The sequence below is a fragment of the Ovis canadensis genome, chromosome 5, assembly GCF_042477335.2.
Source record: "Ovis canadensis isolate MfBH-ARS-UI-01 breed Bighorn chromosome 5, ARS-UI_OviCan_v2, whole genome shotgun sequence".
Lineage (NCBI taxonomy): Eukaryota > Metazoa > Chordata > Mammalia > Artiodactyla > Bovidae > Ovis > Ovis canadensis.
Window position 1 is genome coordinate 55,895,181 of NC_091249.1, and position 20,730 is coordinate 55,915,910.

The window sequence follows — 20,730 nt, forward strand, 5'->3', positions numbered from 1 at the left end:
ACAGGGTGCAGGGCACAGCCCCCTGTACTGATGAAGCTGCTACTCTACCCAGGGTTCTCAGAGTCCTCCATTCGTCCCCACAGATGACATTTTGTTTTCCTCCCCCAGACAGGTCTACCTGCCTGTCCTCAGTGGTGTCCAGCCCAGGGCCAGATGTCAGGGCACCTGGGAGAAGGAAGAGGCTCAGCCCTGCCCCAGGTGTTGGTGCAGCTGTTGGCAGCCCGGGTCCCCCGCCACGAAGCCACCACAGGCCACGGGTGCCAAGGCCACCCTCATGGTGAGCTGTCACCTGCGGACGTGCATGGATGGAGGCCACGCCCTATCCCTACTCTCCCATCCAGATCTGAGTGGGAGTGCGGGCCCAGGGAGCAGCCTCAGTCAGGACTCTGGTCTGGGGTTCCGGTGGGACGGGTGCCGAGTCAAGGCTGCAGAAGGCACGCCGAGCTGGGAGAGGGCTGCGAGCGACAGAACCCTCCCCGCTCGAGCGTCTGGGGCGGCCAGACCGGGTCCCGGGTGGGGAAACTGAGGCTCGCGCCGGCACCGCCCCAGCCCCGCCCCGCGCCGGAACGTCACAAAAAGGCCCCAAAAGCGCGGCGGGCCTGGCAGAGCGGCGCAGCGCTGCCCTGCCCGGGGCCCCAAGCACAGGTGTCCGCGGAGCTAGTCCGAGCCGCGGCGGCGGCGGCCTTCCACGGGGTCGGAAGCGCCAAAGCGCCTGCGCGCGCGGCCCCCGGCTCCCGGCGGCGCGCTCGGCGGCCGGGGGAGGGGTCGCTTCCCGGCGTGCCCCGCGGGCGGGCGCGCAGGCGCGATCGGGGCAGGCGGCGCGCAGGCGCACTCGGTGGGGGCGGGGCGCGGCAGCGGAGGCGAGCGCCAGGCGGCGGCGCAGAACGAGTGGAGCGCCCGGGGGCTCCGGGCGGCGGCGGCGGCGGCGGCGGCGGCGGCGGCGGCGGCGGCGGCGGCGGAGGCGGCGGCGGCGCAGAGGAGGAAGCCGGCCCCGGCCCGTCCCGCGGCCCCGCGGCCCCACGGCCCCACGCGCCCCCGGCCCCGGGCCCTTCCGCCGCCGCCATGGCCCGGCCGCTGGTGCCCAGCTCGCAGAAGGCGTTGTTGCTGGAGCTCAAGGGGCTGCAAGAGGAGCCGGTGGAGGGCTTTCGGGTGACCCTGGTGGACGAGGGCGACCTGTACAACTGGGAGGTGGCCATCTTCGGACCCCCCAACACTTACTACGAGGGCGGCTACTTCAAGGTGAGCGGCGGGGTGGGAGGGGCGGTGACCCCTTCTCCATCTCCTCGGGGCCCCTCCCCCACCTCTGTCCCCTCCCCACTCCCCTGGCAGAGCCCACTCCCACTGTCCCTGCTCCTCGTGGGGTTGCTTTCTTCCCCCTCCTTCTCGCGGGGCCCCCCTCCCCTTGCTCCTCTGCCTGGTCGCCTCTGGCGTGCTGAGGGCCCTCGTTCACCCCCTCTTCCCCTCCGGCCCCAAGAGTCCCTGAGAAGCGCCAGGACCCCTAAGGCTACTTCAAGCCTCCAGTGGGAAGACCCGGGACCTTCTTGTCTCTAGGTGCATGGCCTTTGCTTTCCCCAGGCCTGGTGCCCGCCCCCTCCTCCCACCTGTACTTGCTGCCCAGAGCAGACAAAGAGGCCTCCCCAGGACTGGCCAACACTGTTGTGAAGAGCCCTGGCCTTGGCTCGGCCACTTGCTCGGATTCCAACAAAGGCCTGGATGGGCTTGGCAGCCAGGATTGGCTTGGAAAGCGGCCACCCTGGCCAGTAGCAGGTCCTCTGGGCTTCACCATGATCTTTACATAACCTGTTCCGCCGGACTCTTGCTCCCACATTTTGCCCTGTTCCTGGGAGCCACACTGTAGAACCCACACAGGTGGGGCCTCAGAAGCTTTGGCTCCTTTGCAGCCTAGCTGGCGTTTCTCCTGTCCTGCTGATCAAGCAGCTTCTTGGGCCTGAATTGCCTGCTCTGGGCTGCTCCTAGGCCCTCTGTGGTGATTGAGTTCTGAGCAGCTCGCTCTTAATAGCCATTGTCGGGAGCAGTGAGGCATGGGCTGTCCCTGGGATTGGCTGTGTTTCAGGCCAATGTGAACTAGAACTCAGGTCAAAACCTGGACAGGCTGTGAATTCAGATGTGGCTTGGGAGGATATCTCCCGATCAAAGGACTTCGCTCCTTAAGCAAGAGGAATAAGGCAGGGGGTTGCCTTGCGAGAGAGATGGGTCCTGGACTCACAGCTGGAACACCCAGTCACTACCTGCCAAGGTCCCAGCGGGCCTGGCTGGGAGGCCTGGGCGGGAGCGGGGCAGGCTGGTGCTGCCCTGGCAGGTGTCTGTGTTTGCACTTTTGGCTAGCGTTTTAGCCAAGCCTGCTGTTGGCCTTAAGGAAGCAGGCTGAACTACTGGGGTGATCTTTGGTTGAGGTTCTCTGGTTGGATGGGGGATTGCAGGTCGACAGCCCTAGGCTGAGATCTGATCTGGAGTCCATCTTCTCCACACAGGGCCTGCGTTTGGGGCTGATCACCAAATGGTTTGACCAGCCCCCCTCCCACAACCCCCTTTTGTCTGCTTCTGGGAGCAGCCGACTGTGAGAATAAGAGCTCCGCTCAGAGCAGGAATAGGGAGTCCTACCTAAGGCCAGGCCAGGACTCTGGCCTGAAAAGAACGAACCTGGGTTCCTGGCTGTTGCCTACTGTTTGCAAGGGATTGTGGGTAGGGCCTCCCAGGCTGGTTTTGGTATAAGCCTGGTTTTCTAGAGAAGGATGGCCTGGAGAGGGGGCTTACCTGACCCCGTCTCCTGTAGGCTGGCCTTAAGGAAGGCAGCAAGGAACCCACGGTGGTTCTGCCACCCTTGGATCCTTCTGTCACAGTGTGGTTGGGTGGGCAGTGGAGAGAGGACATGGGTGCTAGAAGTGCCTGGGGGCCACCATGGTTTCCCAGTGCCTCCCTCTCGGCCACCCAGCCTCACCCGTCCCCCCTTATGAGCTGCAGGGGCCCCAGGAATCGTGTGCTGTGCTGAGGGGTGCCCCAGAGACTGGGTCGGGGAGCACCTCCACAGCTGCATGCTGTGCGCCCCTGGGCATGTTACTTTGCACCAAGCCTCAGTTGACACAGTGGTGAAGGCACCTCTGGGACCTGGTGGGTGCCTGGGGCAAAAGAGGCCTCAGCTGGCCTCGGGCTGTCACTTATAAACCCAGCCCTGGGCTTGCTGGAGACGATGGGGCAGGGTCTGAGACCTGAGTTCAAGGTTAGGTCACTCCAGAACAGACAGCCTCCCCTTGACCCCAGCGTCCCCTATCCTAGAGGATGATTCTCCAACAATAGGCGGAGAGGGGAACATAGCAGAGGTGCCCCATGGGGCCCCGAGAGCCTGAAGCACCGCCAGGGTCCCTGGACTGGGGCATAAACAGGCTGAGCCGGGGGCGCAAGTCTCCCCCAGGGGCCCCCCCTGTCTTCCCGTGACCTTCCAGGCTACCTTCTGACACCCTAGGGCTGACACCTGCAGGCCGAGGGCCCGGAGCTGACTCATCTCCACCCCCAGCACCTGCCTAGTGAACACGCATCTATTTTAATCCTCCCCACGAGCTGGAGACTGAGGCTGGGCGCCCAGCATGGTGCTCAGGTAGCCAGCCCTGGGCTCTGGTCCCACCACAGGCCTTGGAGCTGCTCCCCAGGGGTGCCCACACCTGGCAACAAGGCAGGAACCAGGGGCAGCTTGGCTCAGGTGACTCCATGAACACCCCAGGCCCGTGAGGGGTGCCAGAGGCAGGCAGGTCCCAGGCCAGCCGCTGTGTGTGGCCGTGGGTGGCCTGACTCACTGAGCCCCCTGCTCTCCCACCAGGCACGCCTCAAGTTCCCCATCGACTACCCTTACTCCCCTCCTGCCTTTCGGTTCCTGACCAAGATGTGGCACCCCAACATCTACGAGGTGAGCATGCCTTGGGCCCTGTAGGGGTAGGAGGCGTGGGGACAGGAGCCATTTGGGTGCTGATCCTTCCCTGCCCCCCCATATCTCACAGACTGGGGACGTTTGCATCTCGATTCTCCACCCTCCAGTGGATGACCCCCAGAGCGGGGAGCTGCCCTCAGAACGGTGGAACCCCACGCAGAATGTCAGGTGAGGGCATCAGACGGCCGCCCTGGGGGCATGGATGAAGGGGGCGGGCGCAACTTCCTGTCCTTGCGCACACAGGCCCTGTCTCTGCCAGCCTTTCCCCCATCTTCTGACACCCACTACCCCACCCATCTTTGGTAACATCCTCAGGGAGTCCTAGGCTTCCCTTGTGGCTCAGCTGGTAAAGAATCTGCCTGCAATGTGGGAGACCTGGGTCCGATCCCTGGGTTGGGAAGATCCCCTGGAGACCAGAAAGGCTACCTCCTCCAGTATTCTGGCCTGGAGAGTTCCATGGACTGTATAGTCCATGGATTGCAAAGAGTCGGACACGACGACTTCCACTTTTCGGGGAATCCTGTCTGTCTACCCCAGAGGTCCCCCCTCCTTCCTTGAGCCCCAGAGAACACAGTCCCCTTTGTCCTGGGGGTTATGCTCACCCTGCCTCATGCCCAGCGCCCTTCATCCAGCCCAGGTCTGAGCGTGAGTGGCCTGGGGGAACACCCTGGGGAGGGGACAGGCCTGCTTCACCTGAGCAAAGGTGGTCCTGGCCTTGGCTGCCCACCCCACGTCCTATCCCAGGAGCTAGGCATGCGGCAGAGGATGAGGGTCAGGGTGGGAGACTCCCAGGTGGGCAGTGCCCTGGGCCGTGGATTCCCCCACACCAACTCCTGCTCCTCCAGGACCATCCTCCTGAGTGTCATCTCCCTCCTCAACGAACCCAACACCTTCTCGCCAGCCAACGTGGACGCCTCTGTGATGTACAGGAAGTGGAAAGAGAGCAAAGGCAAGGACCGCGAGTACACGGACATCATCCGGTGAGCGGCCCAGGGGCCTGGGCCCTCCTCTTCCTGCCAGAAAGGCCAGGATTTTTCTCTCATGAAGCGTGTGGTCCACGTATGTACCGTGACATGTGGACATGCTGTGTGTGTTGTGGGGCGTGTGTGTGTGTCTGTGTGTGTGGTGTGAGGGCATGTACCTCATACGGAGTTAACACACCCTGCTTTCTGCCAGGATTCAGCAGGGTCTTGCCACCTTCCCTTGTTTTGTAACTAGAAGGGTAGCGATTCCCAACCCCTACCCTGCCCTGTGTGAAGACCCTGCACACCGGGGTGTGATCATGCGTGCTTGGCCCTTGGCTTTTCCCCACGGGTCTCCTCAGGGAGTGGGTTCTCTGTGTGTGACCAGGCCCATGCTGTGCAAGGTGGTCTGTTTTCTCACCTCACGAAAGTGAGTGTCGCTGGCACTGCAGTTCTGACAGTTGGAATCGTTTTCTAAAGGCAGCAGAGCTGGGTGGGATCAGCGTGTTTAGGAAAGGTCTTCATTTAAGGAAATTCATTTTTTCCTGGCTATGAAAGCAGTGCCTCTGTCAGGAGTTGGCCAGGGGAGCGCTCTCATTACCCTGGCCTCCTGTTCTCTCCCCTGTGAGCAGGGTACATGACCTGGTGGGAGAGTCTATACAAAACTCCCCTGAGTGCTGACCGGTGCCAGCAACACCCCTGGGCCTGCGCACTCCATCCGGCTGTGTCTGCTCTGTCCTGTGAGCTGGTCAGTGATCACTGCTCTTTCTCACTTGTTCTCCTGGGACTTGTGACTTATGTCACGACAAACTTAACTCTTCCATAAGTCTCTTCTGAGGAGATTTTTGGTCTGTTCTTTGTCTCTTAGAAAAGCAAGTAGGTCAGACACGTGTTTCCATGACGACCTAGTCTCTTCCCCTACCCCCAGCATTTACCCTGAGAAATGAGTCCTCGTTCTCACCAGCACCCACACTCACCTGCTGTGTTACTGTGCCTGTGGAGCTGTAGGGACCCGTCCCTGTGGGCCAGCCTCGCGACCTCACAGCGAGAGCTCGGGAGAGCCCAGCGGCACCGTTGGAAGGTGGAACCCCAGGGGCAGCAGGTGCAGTCAGAGCCCCAGCGGGGAAGCACATGCAGAAGACGTGATGCCAGTGATGCAGAATACTCAAGTGCAGAGAGGGGAGGACTTGGGACCCGGCCTGGCGGCAATGTGCTGAGCATCTGCCGGGGGCACCGCCCTGTAGCCGGCCCTCCCCTGCCTACAGAGCCGGCCCAGCACCCTGGCTGCTCCCACTTCACCCAGCCTTTTCCTTGGCAGCTGGGGTCTATGTCTGTCTTCCTGATGAGCTGACACCTTCCTGGTTCAGAGCCCATGCTCCGCATCATCCTCAGCCCATGGTCGCCCCATTCTGTGCACATGTGTGTGCGTGTGCACCTGTGTGTGAGCAGAAACCCCTGGGGCACACATGGGCTGTCCCCTGAGGGATCAGGCTCCGCCTGCTCTGGGGCACCCCCTAGTGCTTGTGCCACCCCTGGGTGCCCTGCACTGTTCCACGGGCGCGCCTGCACGAGTCTGGGGCCACCGGCCGCAGCAAGGCTGACCTGTGTCTCTCCGCAGGAAGCAGGTCCTGGGGACCAAGGTGGACGCAGAGCGGGATGGCGTGAAGGTACCCACCACACTGGCTGAGTACTGCGTGAAGACCAAGGCCCCAGTGCCGGACGAGGGCTCCGACCTCTTCTATGATGACTACTATGAGGATGGCGAGGCTGAGGCCGACAGCTGCTTCGGGGACGATGAGGATGACTCAGGCACCGAAGAGTCCTGACACGACATCCCTGCGAATAAACTTACAAATTTTACCTCAGCCGCCCGACTGTCTGCCGCCGCCACTACCTCCGGGCGCCGCGTGGCCCGGCGCCGTCCACCCCATCTCCGCCTCCAAGGAGGCCGCTGGGCTCGCGTCCCTGGGACCCGCGTGGGCCAGACGCTGCTCAGGGACCCTAGCCTGCCTGCCCCGCCTGCCGGCCAGAGACTCGGGGTCCCGGCTTGGGAGTGGACGGACTGACTCGGAGTCACCTCTCTGCTTTGGTTTGTTTGGAATTTAAATAAAGCAACTTTATGAGAAGCCCGAGGACCAACCTCTCCTTGGCCCCGAGGTCGGTGGGACCCAGGCAAGGGCACAGGCTCTGGTGACGGGCATGTGATCCACAACGGGAGCCTTCAGCCGCCCCTCTGAGCCCGGAAGCTCCTGGGGCCTCCTGTTGGGTCGTCTGGTTGGGGGGAGGGGCCACAGGGACCTGGGCTCTGGGCAGGAAGGGCCTCGGGGCACACTTGGGGCTGAGAGGCGCTGGGGGTACTGAGCCCCAGCTTCCGGCAATGTCACCCATGCTGGTGGTGTCCAGGGCTATGTTTCCTTTGAACCCAGTAGGTGCCGGTGCCCAGGCTATAGGAGCCACAAGCCAGTGTGGAGACCCCAGAGCCCTCAGCCAAGGCCTCCAGCCAGGCTTTGTCACTGCCCATTTTGTAAATAAAAGTTTTATTGGAACAAAGACACACTCATTTCTTCACCCACGTTTAGCTGCTTTTGAGCTGCAGCTTTAAAGCTTGAGTGATGGTAATACGGCCTCTGTGTCAAAAGTCAGAAACACTTCCTGATCGTTCATAGGAGTGTCTGCAACTTCCCGTAACCCTCAGGCCTGTGGGTCCAGCCCTTCTGCTCCTGGGACCCATTCACCCTGCCTCCAGGCTTTTCCTGCCGCGTAACCACGGCCCCAGACTCAGCGTTCACCCTGCTTCACACTTGGCTTGTGTGGCTTGGGAATTACCCTCCACCACTGAGGTGACCAGAGCCTTGGGGCCTGGAGAATGAGAGCCCAGCGTCAGGACAGGTTCCACCACCTGAGTGACCCAGCACAGCCACCTCTGCACAGGACAAGCGAGAGCAGGTATGAGCTCGGAAGCTATGGGAAGGGACATGGGCTGCCCTCCAGAGAGTGAGGCTTGTGGCCAGGGTCCCCATGACTGACCAAGGCCTGGGAGTCCTATCCTTCTAACCAGAGTCTCATCTCAGGGTTGGGTCTGCCTTGTGGACTTAAGGTAAACATGTAATGGGATACATGGAATAAAGGTTATCCCAAGTAATGTCTGTGACTTAATTGTACCAAAAAGTTACTTGTGTATCTGAAACTCAAATATAAGCTGTTCCCCTGTTTTTTTTACCTGGTAAATCTGATGAACAATCCCCTCCCAGCCCCAAACACTTAACGAAACCTGCTTCCTGGGGTCATTGGGAGGGTTAAACAGGGTTGGACATAAGAACACACTATAAATACCCATTTCTCTTAAACCTAACTCTGGCCTCACACCCTCCTCGTGAAAATGGCTCCAGAGCCTTGTGTGCCAGACGCCACTGAAGGAGAGATGGACAGTAGGCCCCTGCTGCAGAGCCAGTACCAGGATGATCCTGTCTGCCTCTGTGACCCATTTTTCAGGCAAGTCATATTTATTTATCACAACCCTTTCAGTATCACAGGAGAGGAAAACCCAATTCACACTGACTCAAGTGTGACTTCATGACTGGTGGCCAGGGGTTTCAGGCATAGCACTGGCTCCAGCCCAGACTTGTCTCCCCACAACCTGTGGTCAGCAGAAGAGCAGCTCCAAAAATGTCCATTCCCCAACCCCCGGCATCTGTGTCTCTAGACTGGAAGGGCAGGAAATGATTCTCCTCTGGAACTCCAGAGGAACTGGCCTGGCCCACATGTGGATGTTTGCCCCACGAGAGAGTAAATGCATGTGGTTTCAGGCACTGAGCACGTATGTGGTCAGCTTCCTCGTTTTCAGGCAGAAGCCTCTCACCCTGGTCCCACCCCTAGGCTGTTATCTTTCCAAGTCCAGCAGCGTGAAGGCTGTTTCTGGAAAGTTCCAGAAGAAACATGGGCCCTCCTCTTCACTGAGCTGGTGCAGCTGGTCCTCTGCCCAGAACCAATCGCTATGGCCAGAGGGTACAGGGAGTGCTCTGATTGGCTGGTCTGGGTCCCATGGTGTTGAGGGCTGCAAGGAGAAGGGTGAACTGAAGGAGGGAGGACCCAGATGAGCCTGGCTAGGACACTTAGACTTGCAGGATCCCCAGGGTGCTTATAACAAATGAGTGTTCATACCATCTTTATTCATGACAGCCAAAATCTAAAAGACCCCAGATATCCATGGACAGATGGAGGGATAAACACACACATGATGGATAAATACAATATGGTCCCTCCACATGCTGGAATATTATTCTGCCTTTAAAAAGAAAGATTCTGACATCTGCTACACCATGTATGAGCCTTGAGAAGACGATACTCAGAGAAACCAGATCCAGAAGGACACACACTGATTCCACTCACAGGAGGTCCCTAGAGGAGTCAGATCCAGAGACAGGAAGTATTTGGTGGGGCCACCAGCTGGGGGTGGGGCTGGGGAGTCAGTGTTTCATGAGGATAGAGCTTCAGTTTGGGAAGATGAGGACATTCTGGAGATGATTGTGAGGGTGATCCCACGACAACGTGAATGTACCTAATGCTATGAGCTGTGCATTTAAATACATTTCGGATGCTGCATTTATGGTGTGTGTATTTTGCCACAATGAGACAACAGGGCAAGGAAATAATCGAGCTAAAACCACACAACACCACGAGTGAGCTGGGAGGTGGAACATGATGGGGTAATAGATGCTCAATAGGGATTCCTGTAAATTTTTCAGGTGTGATCATGGTGACGGGGTTTTGTCTCCAAAGAGTGCATATCTTTCAGAAACACTTGAGGGTGATGTGGAATCAGCCGGAGCTGTGAACGTCACCTCCCTCCCCCACAGGAAGGGTGGGTGTGAACTGTGCTGGGGCTTGGGGCCAGAACCGTGGAGGCCCCCCGATCCGAGATGCTGCTCCTGCTGGTGGTCCTGGAAGCCCTGTGGGCAGGTGAGCGAGGTGGGGACACTGAGGCCAGAGCTGCGGCACCCGGGGCCCATGGCAAGGGGCAGGGCAGGGGGGTTAAGAAACAGAGATGATACAATTTCCCTGTCCCCAGACAGGACTCACTGAAAACATGTCAACGGCCCCCAGAGCACGAGATGGCTGTCCATGAAACAGCCTCAAAAAGAGATTGTGGGGAAAGCAAAGAGCAAAGGGCCGAGGACACCCGCCGTCCTGAGGGTTTCTATTCTGAGCCTGTTCCCCTTCCCCAGATGAAATATTTCTGGAAGGAGGCTCCAGAGCAGGAAGCGGGGCGGCAGGGAGGGAGCTTCACTTTCCTCCAACAATACTTTTTTAAAAATTTTAAATGGAGTGGGGTACTTCTCTGGTGTTCCCCCGGTTGGGACTCTAGAAAGTCCCATTCCGTTGCATTGGAAAGTCCCCTGTTCCATTGCAGGGAACATGGGTTTGATCCCTGGTCAGGGAAATAAGATCCTGCAAGCCATCATTCAGGATGGCCAAAAATTTTTAAATTAAAAAAAAAAAAGGAATAAATTAGAAGTTTGGAATTAACAGATACATAAAGGGCTTCCCAGGTGGCTCAGCGGTAAAGAATTTGAATCCCAATGCAGGAGACACAAGAGACAAGGGTTTGATCTGTGGGTCAGGAAGATCCCCCAGAGAAAAACTGGCAATCCACTCCAGTATTCTTGCCTGAGAAATCCCATGGACAGGGGAACCGGGGGAGCTATATAGTTCCTGGGGTCACAAAGAGTCAGACGTGACTTAGTGACTAAATAACCACAACTATATATAAAACATACAGCAAGGTTCTACTGTTTGGCACAGGGAACTATACCCAATATCCTATAATAACCTAAAATATGAAAAAGAACCTGAAAAAGAATATAAATGTGAGTGTTAGCTGATCAGTCATGTCCAGCTCTTCACAACCCCATAGACTGTAGCCCGCCAGGCTCTTCTGTCCATGAGAATCCTGGAGTGGATTGCCATGCCCTCCTTCAGGGGATCTTCCCGACCCAGGGATGAATATATATATATATAATATACATGTATATAAACTAAATAATGTATATAAAAATATATATATATATTTGCTATACACCTGAAACTAACACATGGTAAATCAACTATACATCAGTTTTTTAAAAAGTGAAAAAAAGGGACTTCCCTGGTGGTCCAGTGGCTGAGACTCTGTGCTCCCAATGCAGGAGGTCTGGATTTGATTCCTGGTTGGGGAACTGGATCCCACATGCTGCAACTAAAGATCCCACATGTCACTACTAAGACCAGCGCAGCCAAATAAATAAATAAAAATAAATGTTACCAAAAAAATAAAAGAAAAAGTGAAAAAAAGAAAAAGTAACCATTAAAAAAAAAAAAGGTGTGAAATGGGTTGCTAACAGTTCAGGGCTTCTTCCTGGGGTGATAGGACTGTTCCTGCTGTTGGGGACAGTCTGGTTTCACAGCTCGGGTGCCTGAGGGTCTGTCAGTTTCATCTCCACAAGGCTGTCATGACTTCTGAGTGAGGCCTGAGGGCGAGAACAAGGCTTAGCAGATGTGAGGTTCTTTTCCTTTCTTGAATTAAAAAGAAAAATGCGTTTATTTTGGCTGCACTGAATCTTTGGTGGCACGCAAGATTATCAGTCTTTGTTGCAGCAAGCAGGATCTTTAGTTTTGACATGTGAATTCTTAGTTGCTGCATGTGGGATCTAGTTCCCTCACCAGGGACCAAACATATGCCCCCTGCATTGGAAGTACAGAGTCCTAGCCTCTGGACCACCAGGGAAGTCACCCCATTTTTTTCCTTCTGACTTCCTTCCACTTTTACAGAGAAGTCAGGAGAGTCCTGCAGACAACTTTCCTTTTCTCCTAATCCCTCCGTGGTAAACATTTTGCCTCCATTGCTTTATCTCCCCCCAACCTACCCCACCCCTTGGTGTGTATACAAAATACAAATGTGTGTCTATTATTATTTTCCTGAACCAATTGAGAGTGAGATGTAGATGCATGCCCTCACCCCTAAACGCTCTGGCAGGTATGTGTGTGTGTGCATGTGCATCTGTGTGCGTGTGCGGATGTGTGTGCCTGTGCTTATGTGTGTGCCTGTGCTTATGTGTGTGTGTAGGGGAGGTTGTGTGTGTGTGCTGGGAACAGGCCATCCTTTCATAGGATGGATTCTCAGCATCCTTCCCCTCAGCTCACCTACAGACCTCATTCCAGCTGTCCGCACGGTGTCCTCAGTGAGCAGGATCTAGTCGTCTTGCTGTCCTCCGTCCCCTGAGCTCTGGTAGCATCTCCATCTCCCCCAAGTCCTCCCACCGCGGCCCTGGGCTGCGTACCCAGGCTGGGCTCGGATGATGCATTTTCCAGAGAAACCACGGAGGGGCGCTGTATTCCCCCCTTCATGGTGGATCACACCAGGCCTCTCCAGGGTGAGGTCGCGCACGTGCGCCTGGTTGTTGTCTTGAGGGGCGGCCGTGGGGCTCTGGTGGAGCTGGATTCACAGCATGGGGGACAGGTGCAGGCTGTTTGCTCCCCAGCAGCACCCAGGAAATGCAGAGAAGGAAACCACAGCCCCACGAGCGAGGCAACCTTCACACGATCGCCCCGCTGGGAGGGACGGAGCTGAAATTTCAGCCCCAGCTGGCTACCTCCCCAGACTGTATACACTTGTTCATAAATGGCACCTGGGAGCGTGAGAAGCAGGCTGGGTGGGATGGTGGGCATCCCACCATGCTGGCCTGGCTGGATTGTTATCCAGCTAGGTTCACTGTGATCTACTGGTGACCCAGCAGGATAGGGGTTCCCACCACCCACCCATCGTCCTTTCTCCCTTCCTTCTTTCCTTCCTTCTATTCCATGCATCCATTCATCAACAGCAGGGAGACTGGAGTGCTGGAGGCGGTGGGGGCAAGTGTGAAGGAAGCAGGGTCAGCTGAGGTGTCTCTTGTGGGTCATGAGGAGTTTGGATGTTTAAAGCATGAAGGAGGGACTTCCCTGGTGCCCCAGGGGTTAGGAGTCTGTGTTTCCACTGCAGGGGACATGGGTTTGACCCCTAGCCAAGGAGCTAAGATCCCACATGCCATACAGCACAGCCAAAATTTTTAAAAATAGATTTTAAAAATTAAAGCATGATGGGGAATCACAGGTAGATTTTTATAAAGCTAACTTACATTAAAATGCTTTTTATCAATCATTTTTAATTCACAATTTTTAAAAAAAATTTCTGGCCACATCCCAGGGCATGTGGGATCAAATCCTTGTCCCCTGCATTGGAAAGTGGAGTCTTTACCACTGGTAAGTCCCCATCATTGGTTTTAGAACAATTCTTATGGCAGCTTTATTGAGATGTCATTCACATACTATGCAATTTACCCAGTTAAAGGGTACAAGTCAGAGAATTTTAGTGCATTTGGAGTTTTGCAACTATCTCCATAGTCTAATTCCAGAACATTCCATCCAGGGCCTTGGAGCTGGAGTCAGAGTGTCAGGGCAGGGGCGGGGGACCCAGTCCTAACCTTTCTCTCCCTCTCCCCAGGAGGCAACACCTTCGAGACCCACATCATTGGGGGTCGAGAGGCTGTCCCCCACTCACGCCCATACATGGTCTCGCTGCAGAAGTCTGGCAGCCACCTATGTGGTGGGGTGCTCCTGCGCCAGAATTGGGTGTTGACAGCTGCCCACTGCCTGACCCAGCCGTGAGTGACCCAGCCCCACCCCATCACGCCAGATGTCCCCAGACCTATCCTGGTTTCCCCATTCCCACCAGGAGGTGGGTCTGGAGAGATTTAAGTCAACTGTAGTCTTGTGAGGGGGTCCCTTTCCCTCTGCAGTGGTTGCTAAGGCAACAGTACGTCAGAGCAACCTTATGTGTGTGTATGTGACATCAGGCTGCAAAGATTCCTGGGGGCAGCTTATTTGCTATAAAAAAGAACCTTCCAAATGGACAGAGGTGGGTCTCTTGTGACACCCAGGAGTGTGTCTCCCACCTGTGGCCACAGGGACAGAGCTGGCCTATGAGGCTGGCAGGGCCAACACAGAGAGGAGCCTGGGTGCATGATGCCATTGTGAAACACCAGATAAACCCATCCCAGAGCTGTCCTACCTCTGGACTGGCCAGTAACAAAGACCGCAGATCAAACCCAGAGAAGTAATCAAAGGGGGGTCTGTTTATTCAAGAAACTGAAAACATGGAAAGGAGACAGCGTTCAGGCACGGCTGTACAGGAGTCTGGGGTGAGGCGGGAGCAGGGAAGGCTTCCTGGAGGAGGCAGGGAAAAGACCAGACTGGGCAGGGGAAGGACTGCAGAAAGAAGCTGGGTGAGGGTGTGCAGGACAGTGAGTGCCCCTGGGCCAGAGCCTTGGAGGGCTGGGGCTCACACCAGGCCCTGCTGCTCCCCACACACCCTGCAGCACCCCCACAATCCGACCCTGCCACCCCCAGGACGCAGCAGCTGAGGCTTGTGCTGGGGCTTCATGTGCTGGGAGACCCCAGCCTTACCTGCCGCATCAGGAAGATGGTCCTGCATCCCAAATACAAGCCAGCCCCTCATCTGGAGAATGACCTCGCGCTGCTAAAGGTGCTGCCAGTGGGAGGAATGGTAGTTCCAGGTTCACCCCTCCCCGGTTCCCCTCCCTTATTGCCCCTCCCCCAGACTCACCTTCACACTGCCCCTCCTGCTATGTTCTCCTCCCTCAGCATCCCCTCACCCTCTCACCTGCCTCTTCCTGTCCCTATAGCTGGACGGGAAGGTGAAGCCCAGCAAGAAAATCCGGCCCCTGGACTTGCCCCGAGGGCGCCAGGCGGTGGCCACAGGCACCCGGTGCAGCTTGGCCGGCTGGGGCCAGACCCACCAGCCTGGGAACCTGGCCAGGGCACTGCAGGAGCTGGACTTGCGTGTGCTGGACACCAGCATGTGCAACAACAGTCGGTTCTGGCATGGCGACATCAGCCCCCACATGATCTGCCTGGCAGCTGACTCCAAGAGCCAGGCCCCCTGCAAGGTGCGGGTGTTGGGGGTGGGGGTGCTCAGGCCAGCCTGTGCCTGGCTCCCTCCCTTCCCTAGATGTCCTGAAGCTGGGAAGGAGCAGGTGCCCACTTCTCAAGTGCAGAAACTGAGGCACAGAGAGACTAAGCAGCTTGCCCATGGTCACACAGTGGGTGGCAGAGCTAGGCTTTGAACTCCAGCACCTAGAAACATCAGGGCATAGACGGAGCATCTGCAAAGGTCCTGGGGTAGAAAGAGGGCACAGAGAGAGTTACCAGGCAAGAAAGGAACTGAGAAGGGACTAAAGGAGATGGAGGAAGTGGGGAGATGGGGGTCTCTGCCCTGCAATCAGCCTTCCATCCCCTCCCACTGGGTAACCGGCCCCCTTCATCAGGAGGTGACTGGTGCTCCATTGCCTCCACAGGGGGACTCAGGTGGGCCGGTGGTGTGCAGAAGAGGCCAAGTGGCCGGAATCCTGTCCTTCAGCTCTGAGAACTGCACCAACATCTTCAAACCCCCCGTGGCTGTCGCTGTGGCCCCCTACATGTCCTGGATCAAGAACACCCTCCGCCACAACAGCTCACCTCCCTCTCCTTGACCCTCCAGAGGTGGCCCTGATTCTGTGTTCCAAGGAGCATCGTGCAGCGGGGCAGCCAGGGGCCCGGATGTATCAGGGGACCAATAAACCATAATAATAAAACTGCTTGAGCCTCCTGCAGGCTGAGGGCCTCGGGTTTGCCACCTACAAAATGGATTGCACTTTTCAGGCTGCATGGGAGGGCCAGCCACGGCCAAGGCCCAGGGGCACCAGGGGCCAGAGGGAGACACGGAGAAAAGGGCCCCGAATCTCCTTCCTTCTCTTTTTGACTTTGGTTCTGTGTTTAGTGGGCTTCTCTGGTGACTCAGAATTCGCCAGCAATGTAGGAGACCTAGGTTCCATTCCTGGCCTGGGAAGGTCCCCTGGAGGAGGGCATGATAACCCACTCCAGTATTCTTGCCTGGAGAATCCCATGGACAGAAGAGCCTGGTGGGCTACAATCAATGGGATCACAAGAATCAGTCATGACTTAGCAGCTAGACCATCAACCACCAACACTGTCTTTCAGTTCAGTTCAGTCACTCAGTTGTGTCCAACTCTTTGCAACCCCGTGGACTGCAGCACACCAGGCTTCCCTGTCCATCACCAACTCCCAGAGCTTGCTCAAACTCACGTCCATCGAGTCAGTGATACCATCCAACCATCTTACCCTCTGTCATCCCCATCTCCTCCTGCCTTCAATCTTTCACAGCATCAGGGTATTTTCTAGTGAGTCAGTTCTTTGCATCAGGTGGCCAAAGTATTGGAGCTTTAGCTCTGGCATCAGTTCTTTCAATGAATATTCAGGACTGATTTCCTTTAGGATTGACTGCTTTGATCTCCTTGCAGTCCAAGGGACTCTCAAGAGTCTTCTCCAACACCACAGTTTAAAAGCCTCAATACTTCAGTACTCAGCTTCCTTTATGGTCCAACTCTCACATCCACACATGACTATTAGAAAAACCACAGCTTTGACTATAGGGACCTTTGTTAGCAAAGTAATGTCTCTGCTTTTGAATAGGCTGTCTAGGTTGGTCATAGCTTTTCTTCCAAGGAGCGTCTTTTAATTTCATGACTGCGGTCACCATCTGCAGTGATTTTGGAGCCCAAGAAAATAAAGTCTGTCACGGTTTCCATTGTTTCCCCATCTATTTGCGAGAAGTGATGGGACCAGATAGATGCCATGATCTTAGTTTGTCTTTATTTTATTGAGAGATAATTCATGTGCCATGCAATTCACCCTTTTAAATAAGTGTGTGATTCAGGGGTTTTCAGTGCATTCCCAGGGTTGTGCAACCAGCACCTCTATCTAGTTCCAGAACTTTCCAGCACCCCAAAAGCAACACTACCTCCTCACCAGCCCCTGACCACCAGGAACCCACTCTCTGTGTCTGTGCATCGGCCTGTTCTGGATGTTTCCCATCAGTGGAATCACACACTGCGTGTCCTTCTGTGTCTGCTTCTCTCACTGAGCTCGTGTTCTCAGGGTCCCTCCACGTGGTAGCGAGTGTGAGGGCTTCTCTCCTCTTCAGAGCTGAGGGATGCCCCATGTGTGGAGGGACACGTGTGTGTATGTCTGCTCACCTGTCCATGGACACCTAGCTTGTTTCCACCACGGCTGCTGTGGCCACGGGTGCAAAGGCACGTTTGCATGTGTTTTTAGTTCTCCTGAGTGTGCGCTGATGAGGCAGAGAGAAGGTGCTGGACCGTGCGGTAAGGAACTCTGTGTGGAATAGTGTGAGAAAACTGCTTTTTTCTGGCAGAATCTGCTTTTATTATGAAAATGCTCAAACAGCCTCCCTGAAATAACCGCACACCAAACACCTAGGTGCCTGCCCCCGCAGCCCCCCACCCCTACCCCTACCCCACTCCCGCCACGTGGGTTGCCCCAGGAGCAGCTGAGGTGCTTGCTTCTTCCTCCACAGTCTGTCTGTCCATCTGCCTATTTGGCTTTGTTGCTGGTGCATCTCATGTTGGTGGCAGCCTCCCCGAGGAGCCCCCAGACTGCCCTGGGGGGCCAAGGCTGGGTCGCAGGACTTACTCAGGCCCATCTCTCCCTCCCTCTCTCCCACACAGGGAAAGGCACAAATCTCGATCAAGGGTTTGCTGCTCTGAGAGCAAGGCATGCACATGAGCAACCCAAGCCCTGTGGAATCCACACCACCGACCCCAGAAGATCCCTCACTTCTTACAGGCTTGTCTCACATCGAGATTTTGTGTAGCTTTTACTGCACATGGACAGGAAGTTAAAAGGACAAAAGGCCACTCAGGAGAGAAAATCATCTCTCCTCCTGCACCGAATCATTCTTCCCAGGAAGCAACTGTCTCTGGCGGTGCCTTCCGTGCTCATCCAAGGGTGTTCTGAGCAGGAAAGGCTGCTGGTCAGGCAGCCCAGAAGGTGAGTTTGCCCATCAGAAGGCAATGGCTTTTCTCTTCTGGTGATGCAGCAGAATTTCCTGTCTTCAAAGCACTGCGACTTCCAGGCCTACTGCAAGGTGGTAAGAGGCTTTGGGAAACACTTATGTCTTTATTTCAGAGCCAGAGAAAAGGAAGGACAGAAAGGAGGAGTCTACTCAACTCTTTTTTCTTTTTCCAATTGCTAAAGGTTCTTTTATCTGTCTTTTTTTTTTTTTTGGGCGGGGGGGTACCCACCAGGCAGCATGTAGGATTTCAGTTCTCCCATCAGGGATCAAACCTGCATCCCCTGCATTGGGAGCACGGAGTCTAGCCACTGGACAACCAGAGAAGCCCCTAGAACAGTTTTATATTTACAGAAAACAATGAAGAGAGTACCAAGCCTCCAAGTGTTCCTTCCCCTTCAGTTGATGAGATTCTTATGATGTGCCTGGTGCTCTGTCGTGTCTGACTCTTTGCGACCCCATGGACTGGAGCCCACCAGGTTCCTCTATCCATGGAGTTTCCCAGGCAAGAATACTGGAGTGGGTTACCATTTTCTCTTCCAGGGGCTCTTCCCGATCCAGGTGTTAGGGGAAGCACACTGATTGAAACTGCCCAGCCTGGCCAGGCACTATAGTAACCATTTGCATCTGAGTTGTTTTACAACAGGAGGTCCTGGTAAGGAACATGGAACTAATAAGGTCAAAACGAGACACCACATGTCCGGCCACATCCCAGAATCCTTCTCTCTGGCATCCATCTCAGCTGAACGAGGCGTGCACCAGCAGGAAGGGCTCTGAGTCAGAATGACTGGCTAAAGACAACCCGGAAAATAATCCCATCACCATAAAACCCGAGACTGCAAGCCACATGGCAGAGCTGTTCTGGATTCCCTTACGCTACTGCTCTCCATTCGGGTGCCCTTTCCCAGTAAAATCTCTTGCTTTGTCAGCACATGTGTCTCCTCAGACATTTTATTTCCAAGTGTTAGACAAGAGTCCAGTTTCGGGCCCTGTAAGGGGTCCCCTTCCTGCAACACAGGGATCAGATCAAACTCATGTCTCCTGCATTGGCAGGCAGATTCTTTACAATCTGAGCCACCGGGGAAGCTGTTGCAATTAATGAACTAATCTTGATATGTTATTATCAACCGAAGCCCATAGTATTCACCTCTCCTTGGGTTCCCTGACATCCTCTCGGCCCCAGGACTTTTCAGGGTCCCCTGTGATGTTCAGGCCTCTCTGGGATCCCCCTGGGCTGTGCCTCTTTCAATGGCCTGGGCAGTCAGGGGTGGAGGCACAAGTCAGGGGTTTTGGAGAACATCCCTCCTTGGAGCTGTTTTTTCTCTGATGTTTCTCTCAGGACTGGATAACCCAACCCAAGATTGATGGGTCTGCAGGGGCAAGTGCCTTGTTAACCTTTAACTGTTTATGGAGGTGTCACCTATGTACAGAACGCACCCAGGTCACAACAGCTGGTGATTTTCCACAAACCAAACTGCTGAATCCTGTCCTGGCACAGGGCTCCTAAAACCCTCCTAATGAGCCTCTTTCAACCACCTGAGTTCACATCCAGGCCAAGAGGGACCAGGCTAGAAGCCCTTTGTACCTAAAGCTCTGGGACAAAGGGTTCCCTTTTCTCCGCACCCTCTCCAGCATTTGTAATTCGTAGACGTTTTAACAATGGTCATTCTGACTGGTGTGAGGTGATATTTCACTGTAGTTTTGATTTACATTTCTCTGATAATTAGTGATGTTGAGCATCTTTTCATGTACCTATTGGCCATCTGTCTGTCTTCTTTGGAGATATGTCTGTTTAGGTCTTCGTGTTTTATTGATTAGGTTTGTTTGTTTGTTTTATTTTTTTTATACTGAGCTGCATGAGCTGTTTGTATATTTTGGAGATTAACCCCTGTGGGTCACTTCATCTGCAAATATTTTCTCCCATCCTGTGGGCTCTCTTTTCGTTTTGTTGATAGTTTCCTTTGCTGTGCAAAAGCTTTTAAGTTTAATTAGGTCCATTTGTTTGCTGTAACAAATTGGTCAGACCCAGGGAGAGGGGTGGCAGGAACCATGACACACAGCTAGTTGGTCAGTAAGACAGATGCTCAGGGGTCACAGAGGACTCGGGACTGGTATGAGGAGGGGACAGGGCTGTGGGCTGAGCCCTTACGCTGTGGGTTCTGCACTGACTCCAGGCAGAGAGGGTTGTGTCACGGGAGTGTATGTTCCTCGATTCTTTGTCTCGTCACAACAAAGATTTGGAGTGACGGACATTAAAGCCCCCTCGGCGAGTCACAGCTCTCAGGTCTTGGATAGACCGTGTTATAGCTCTCAGGTCTCAAATGGACCGTGTTATAGCTCCTAGACAAATCAGTGTTACAGCTCAGTGTTACAGCTCTATTTTATTTAGAAGATAGCAGGAAAATCCCAGAAGAGCGCCCCAGCACGCGGAAGAGAGCGAGCTGGCTCTGGCTCCTGTATTTATGTTTATCTCTCCCTGGGCCTGTCCTATGTAAATTGGGCCAGCCAGGAGTGTTGTTTGTTTTACCTGAGGTCTTCACTCCGGTCCTCGGACCTTCTTTTGATTCATTTTCGCGGGCTTTCCCTTCCTTGTCTGTAACACCGCCATTTTGGACTCCTTTTCCCTGTTCTACCTACCTAACAGTTGGAACTGAATTAAAACTGCATGATGGTGTCCTCTGGGCATTGCAGGATCGCTGGGTGCTTGACAAATACCCTAGGCAAACAAAACACCACTGTACTTGGCACCCGGGTTGACACAATAGGATTCCCCAAGCCCCCATCCCAGCAAGGTTCCTACCTCCGGGTTCCCATCCCTGAGGGGTCCTGTCTGCTGTACCCCCCAAGGTTTCCAGTCCTCCCCTCAA

The 20,730-nt window shown here is 55.2% G+C and overlaps 2 protein-coding genes across 4 annotated transcripts; both read left to right on the forward strand.

Moving 5' to 3' along the window:
* Nucleotides 1-848: 848 nt before the first annotated feature.
* Nucleotides 849-8,044, forward strand: CDC34 (cell division cycle 34, ubiqiutin conjugating enzyme). Its single transcript, XM_069591883.1, has 5 exons — nucleotides 849-1,239; nucleotides 3,833-3,919; nucleotides 4,011-4,108; nucleotides 4,786-4,920; nucleotides 6,521-8,044. The coding sequence occupies exons 1-5, from the start codon at nucleotides 1,063-1,065 to the stop codon at nucleotides 6,726-6,728; spliced, it is 705 nt and encodes a 234-aa protein (XP_069447984.1). The 5' UTR covers nucleotides 849-1,062; the 3' UTR covers nucleotides 6,729-8,044.
* A 1,523-nt stretch (nucleotides 8,045-9,567) lies between these two features.
* Nucleotides 9,568-18,794, forward strand: GZMM (granzyme M). 3 transcript variants are annotated; one of them, XR_011257287.1, is made up of 6 exons: nucleotides 9,568-9,861; nucleotides 13,418-13,577; nucleotides 14,323-14,458; nucleotides 14,619-14,882; nucleotides 15,291-17,841; nucleotides 18,510-18,794. XR_011257287.1 is itself a non-coding variant. In XM_069591882.1 (5 exons), exons 1-5 carry the CDS (start codon nucleotides 9,822-9,824, stop codon nucleotides 15,462-15,464), a joined length of 774 nt encoding a protein of 257 aa, XP_069447983.1. In that variant the 5' UTR covers nucleotides 9,568-9,821; the 3' UTR covers nucleotides 15,465-18,794. The 3 variants fall into 3 exon arrangements, 1 of the variants encoding a protein (XP_069447983.1); XR_011257286.1 differs by having other exon boundaries at nucleotides 15,291-17,156; nucleotides 17,520-18,794; XM_069591882.1 differs by having other exon boundaries at nucleotides 15,291-18,794.
* Nucleotides 18,795-20,730: the final 1,936 nt, after the last annotated feature.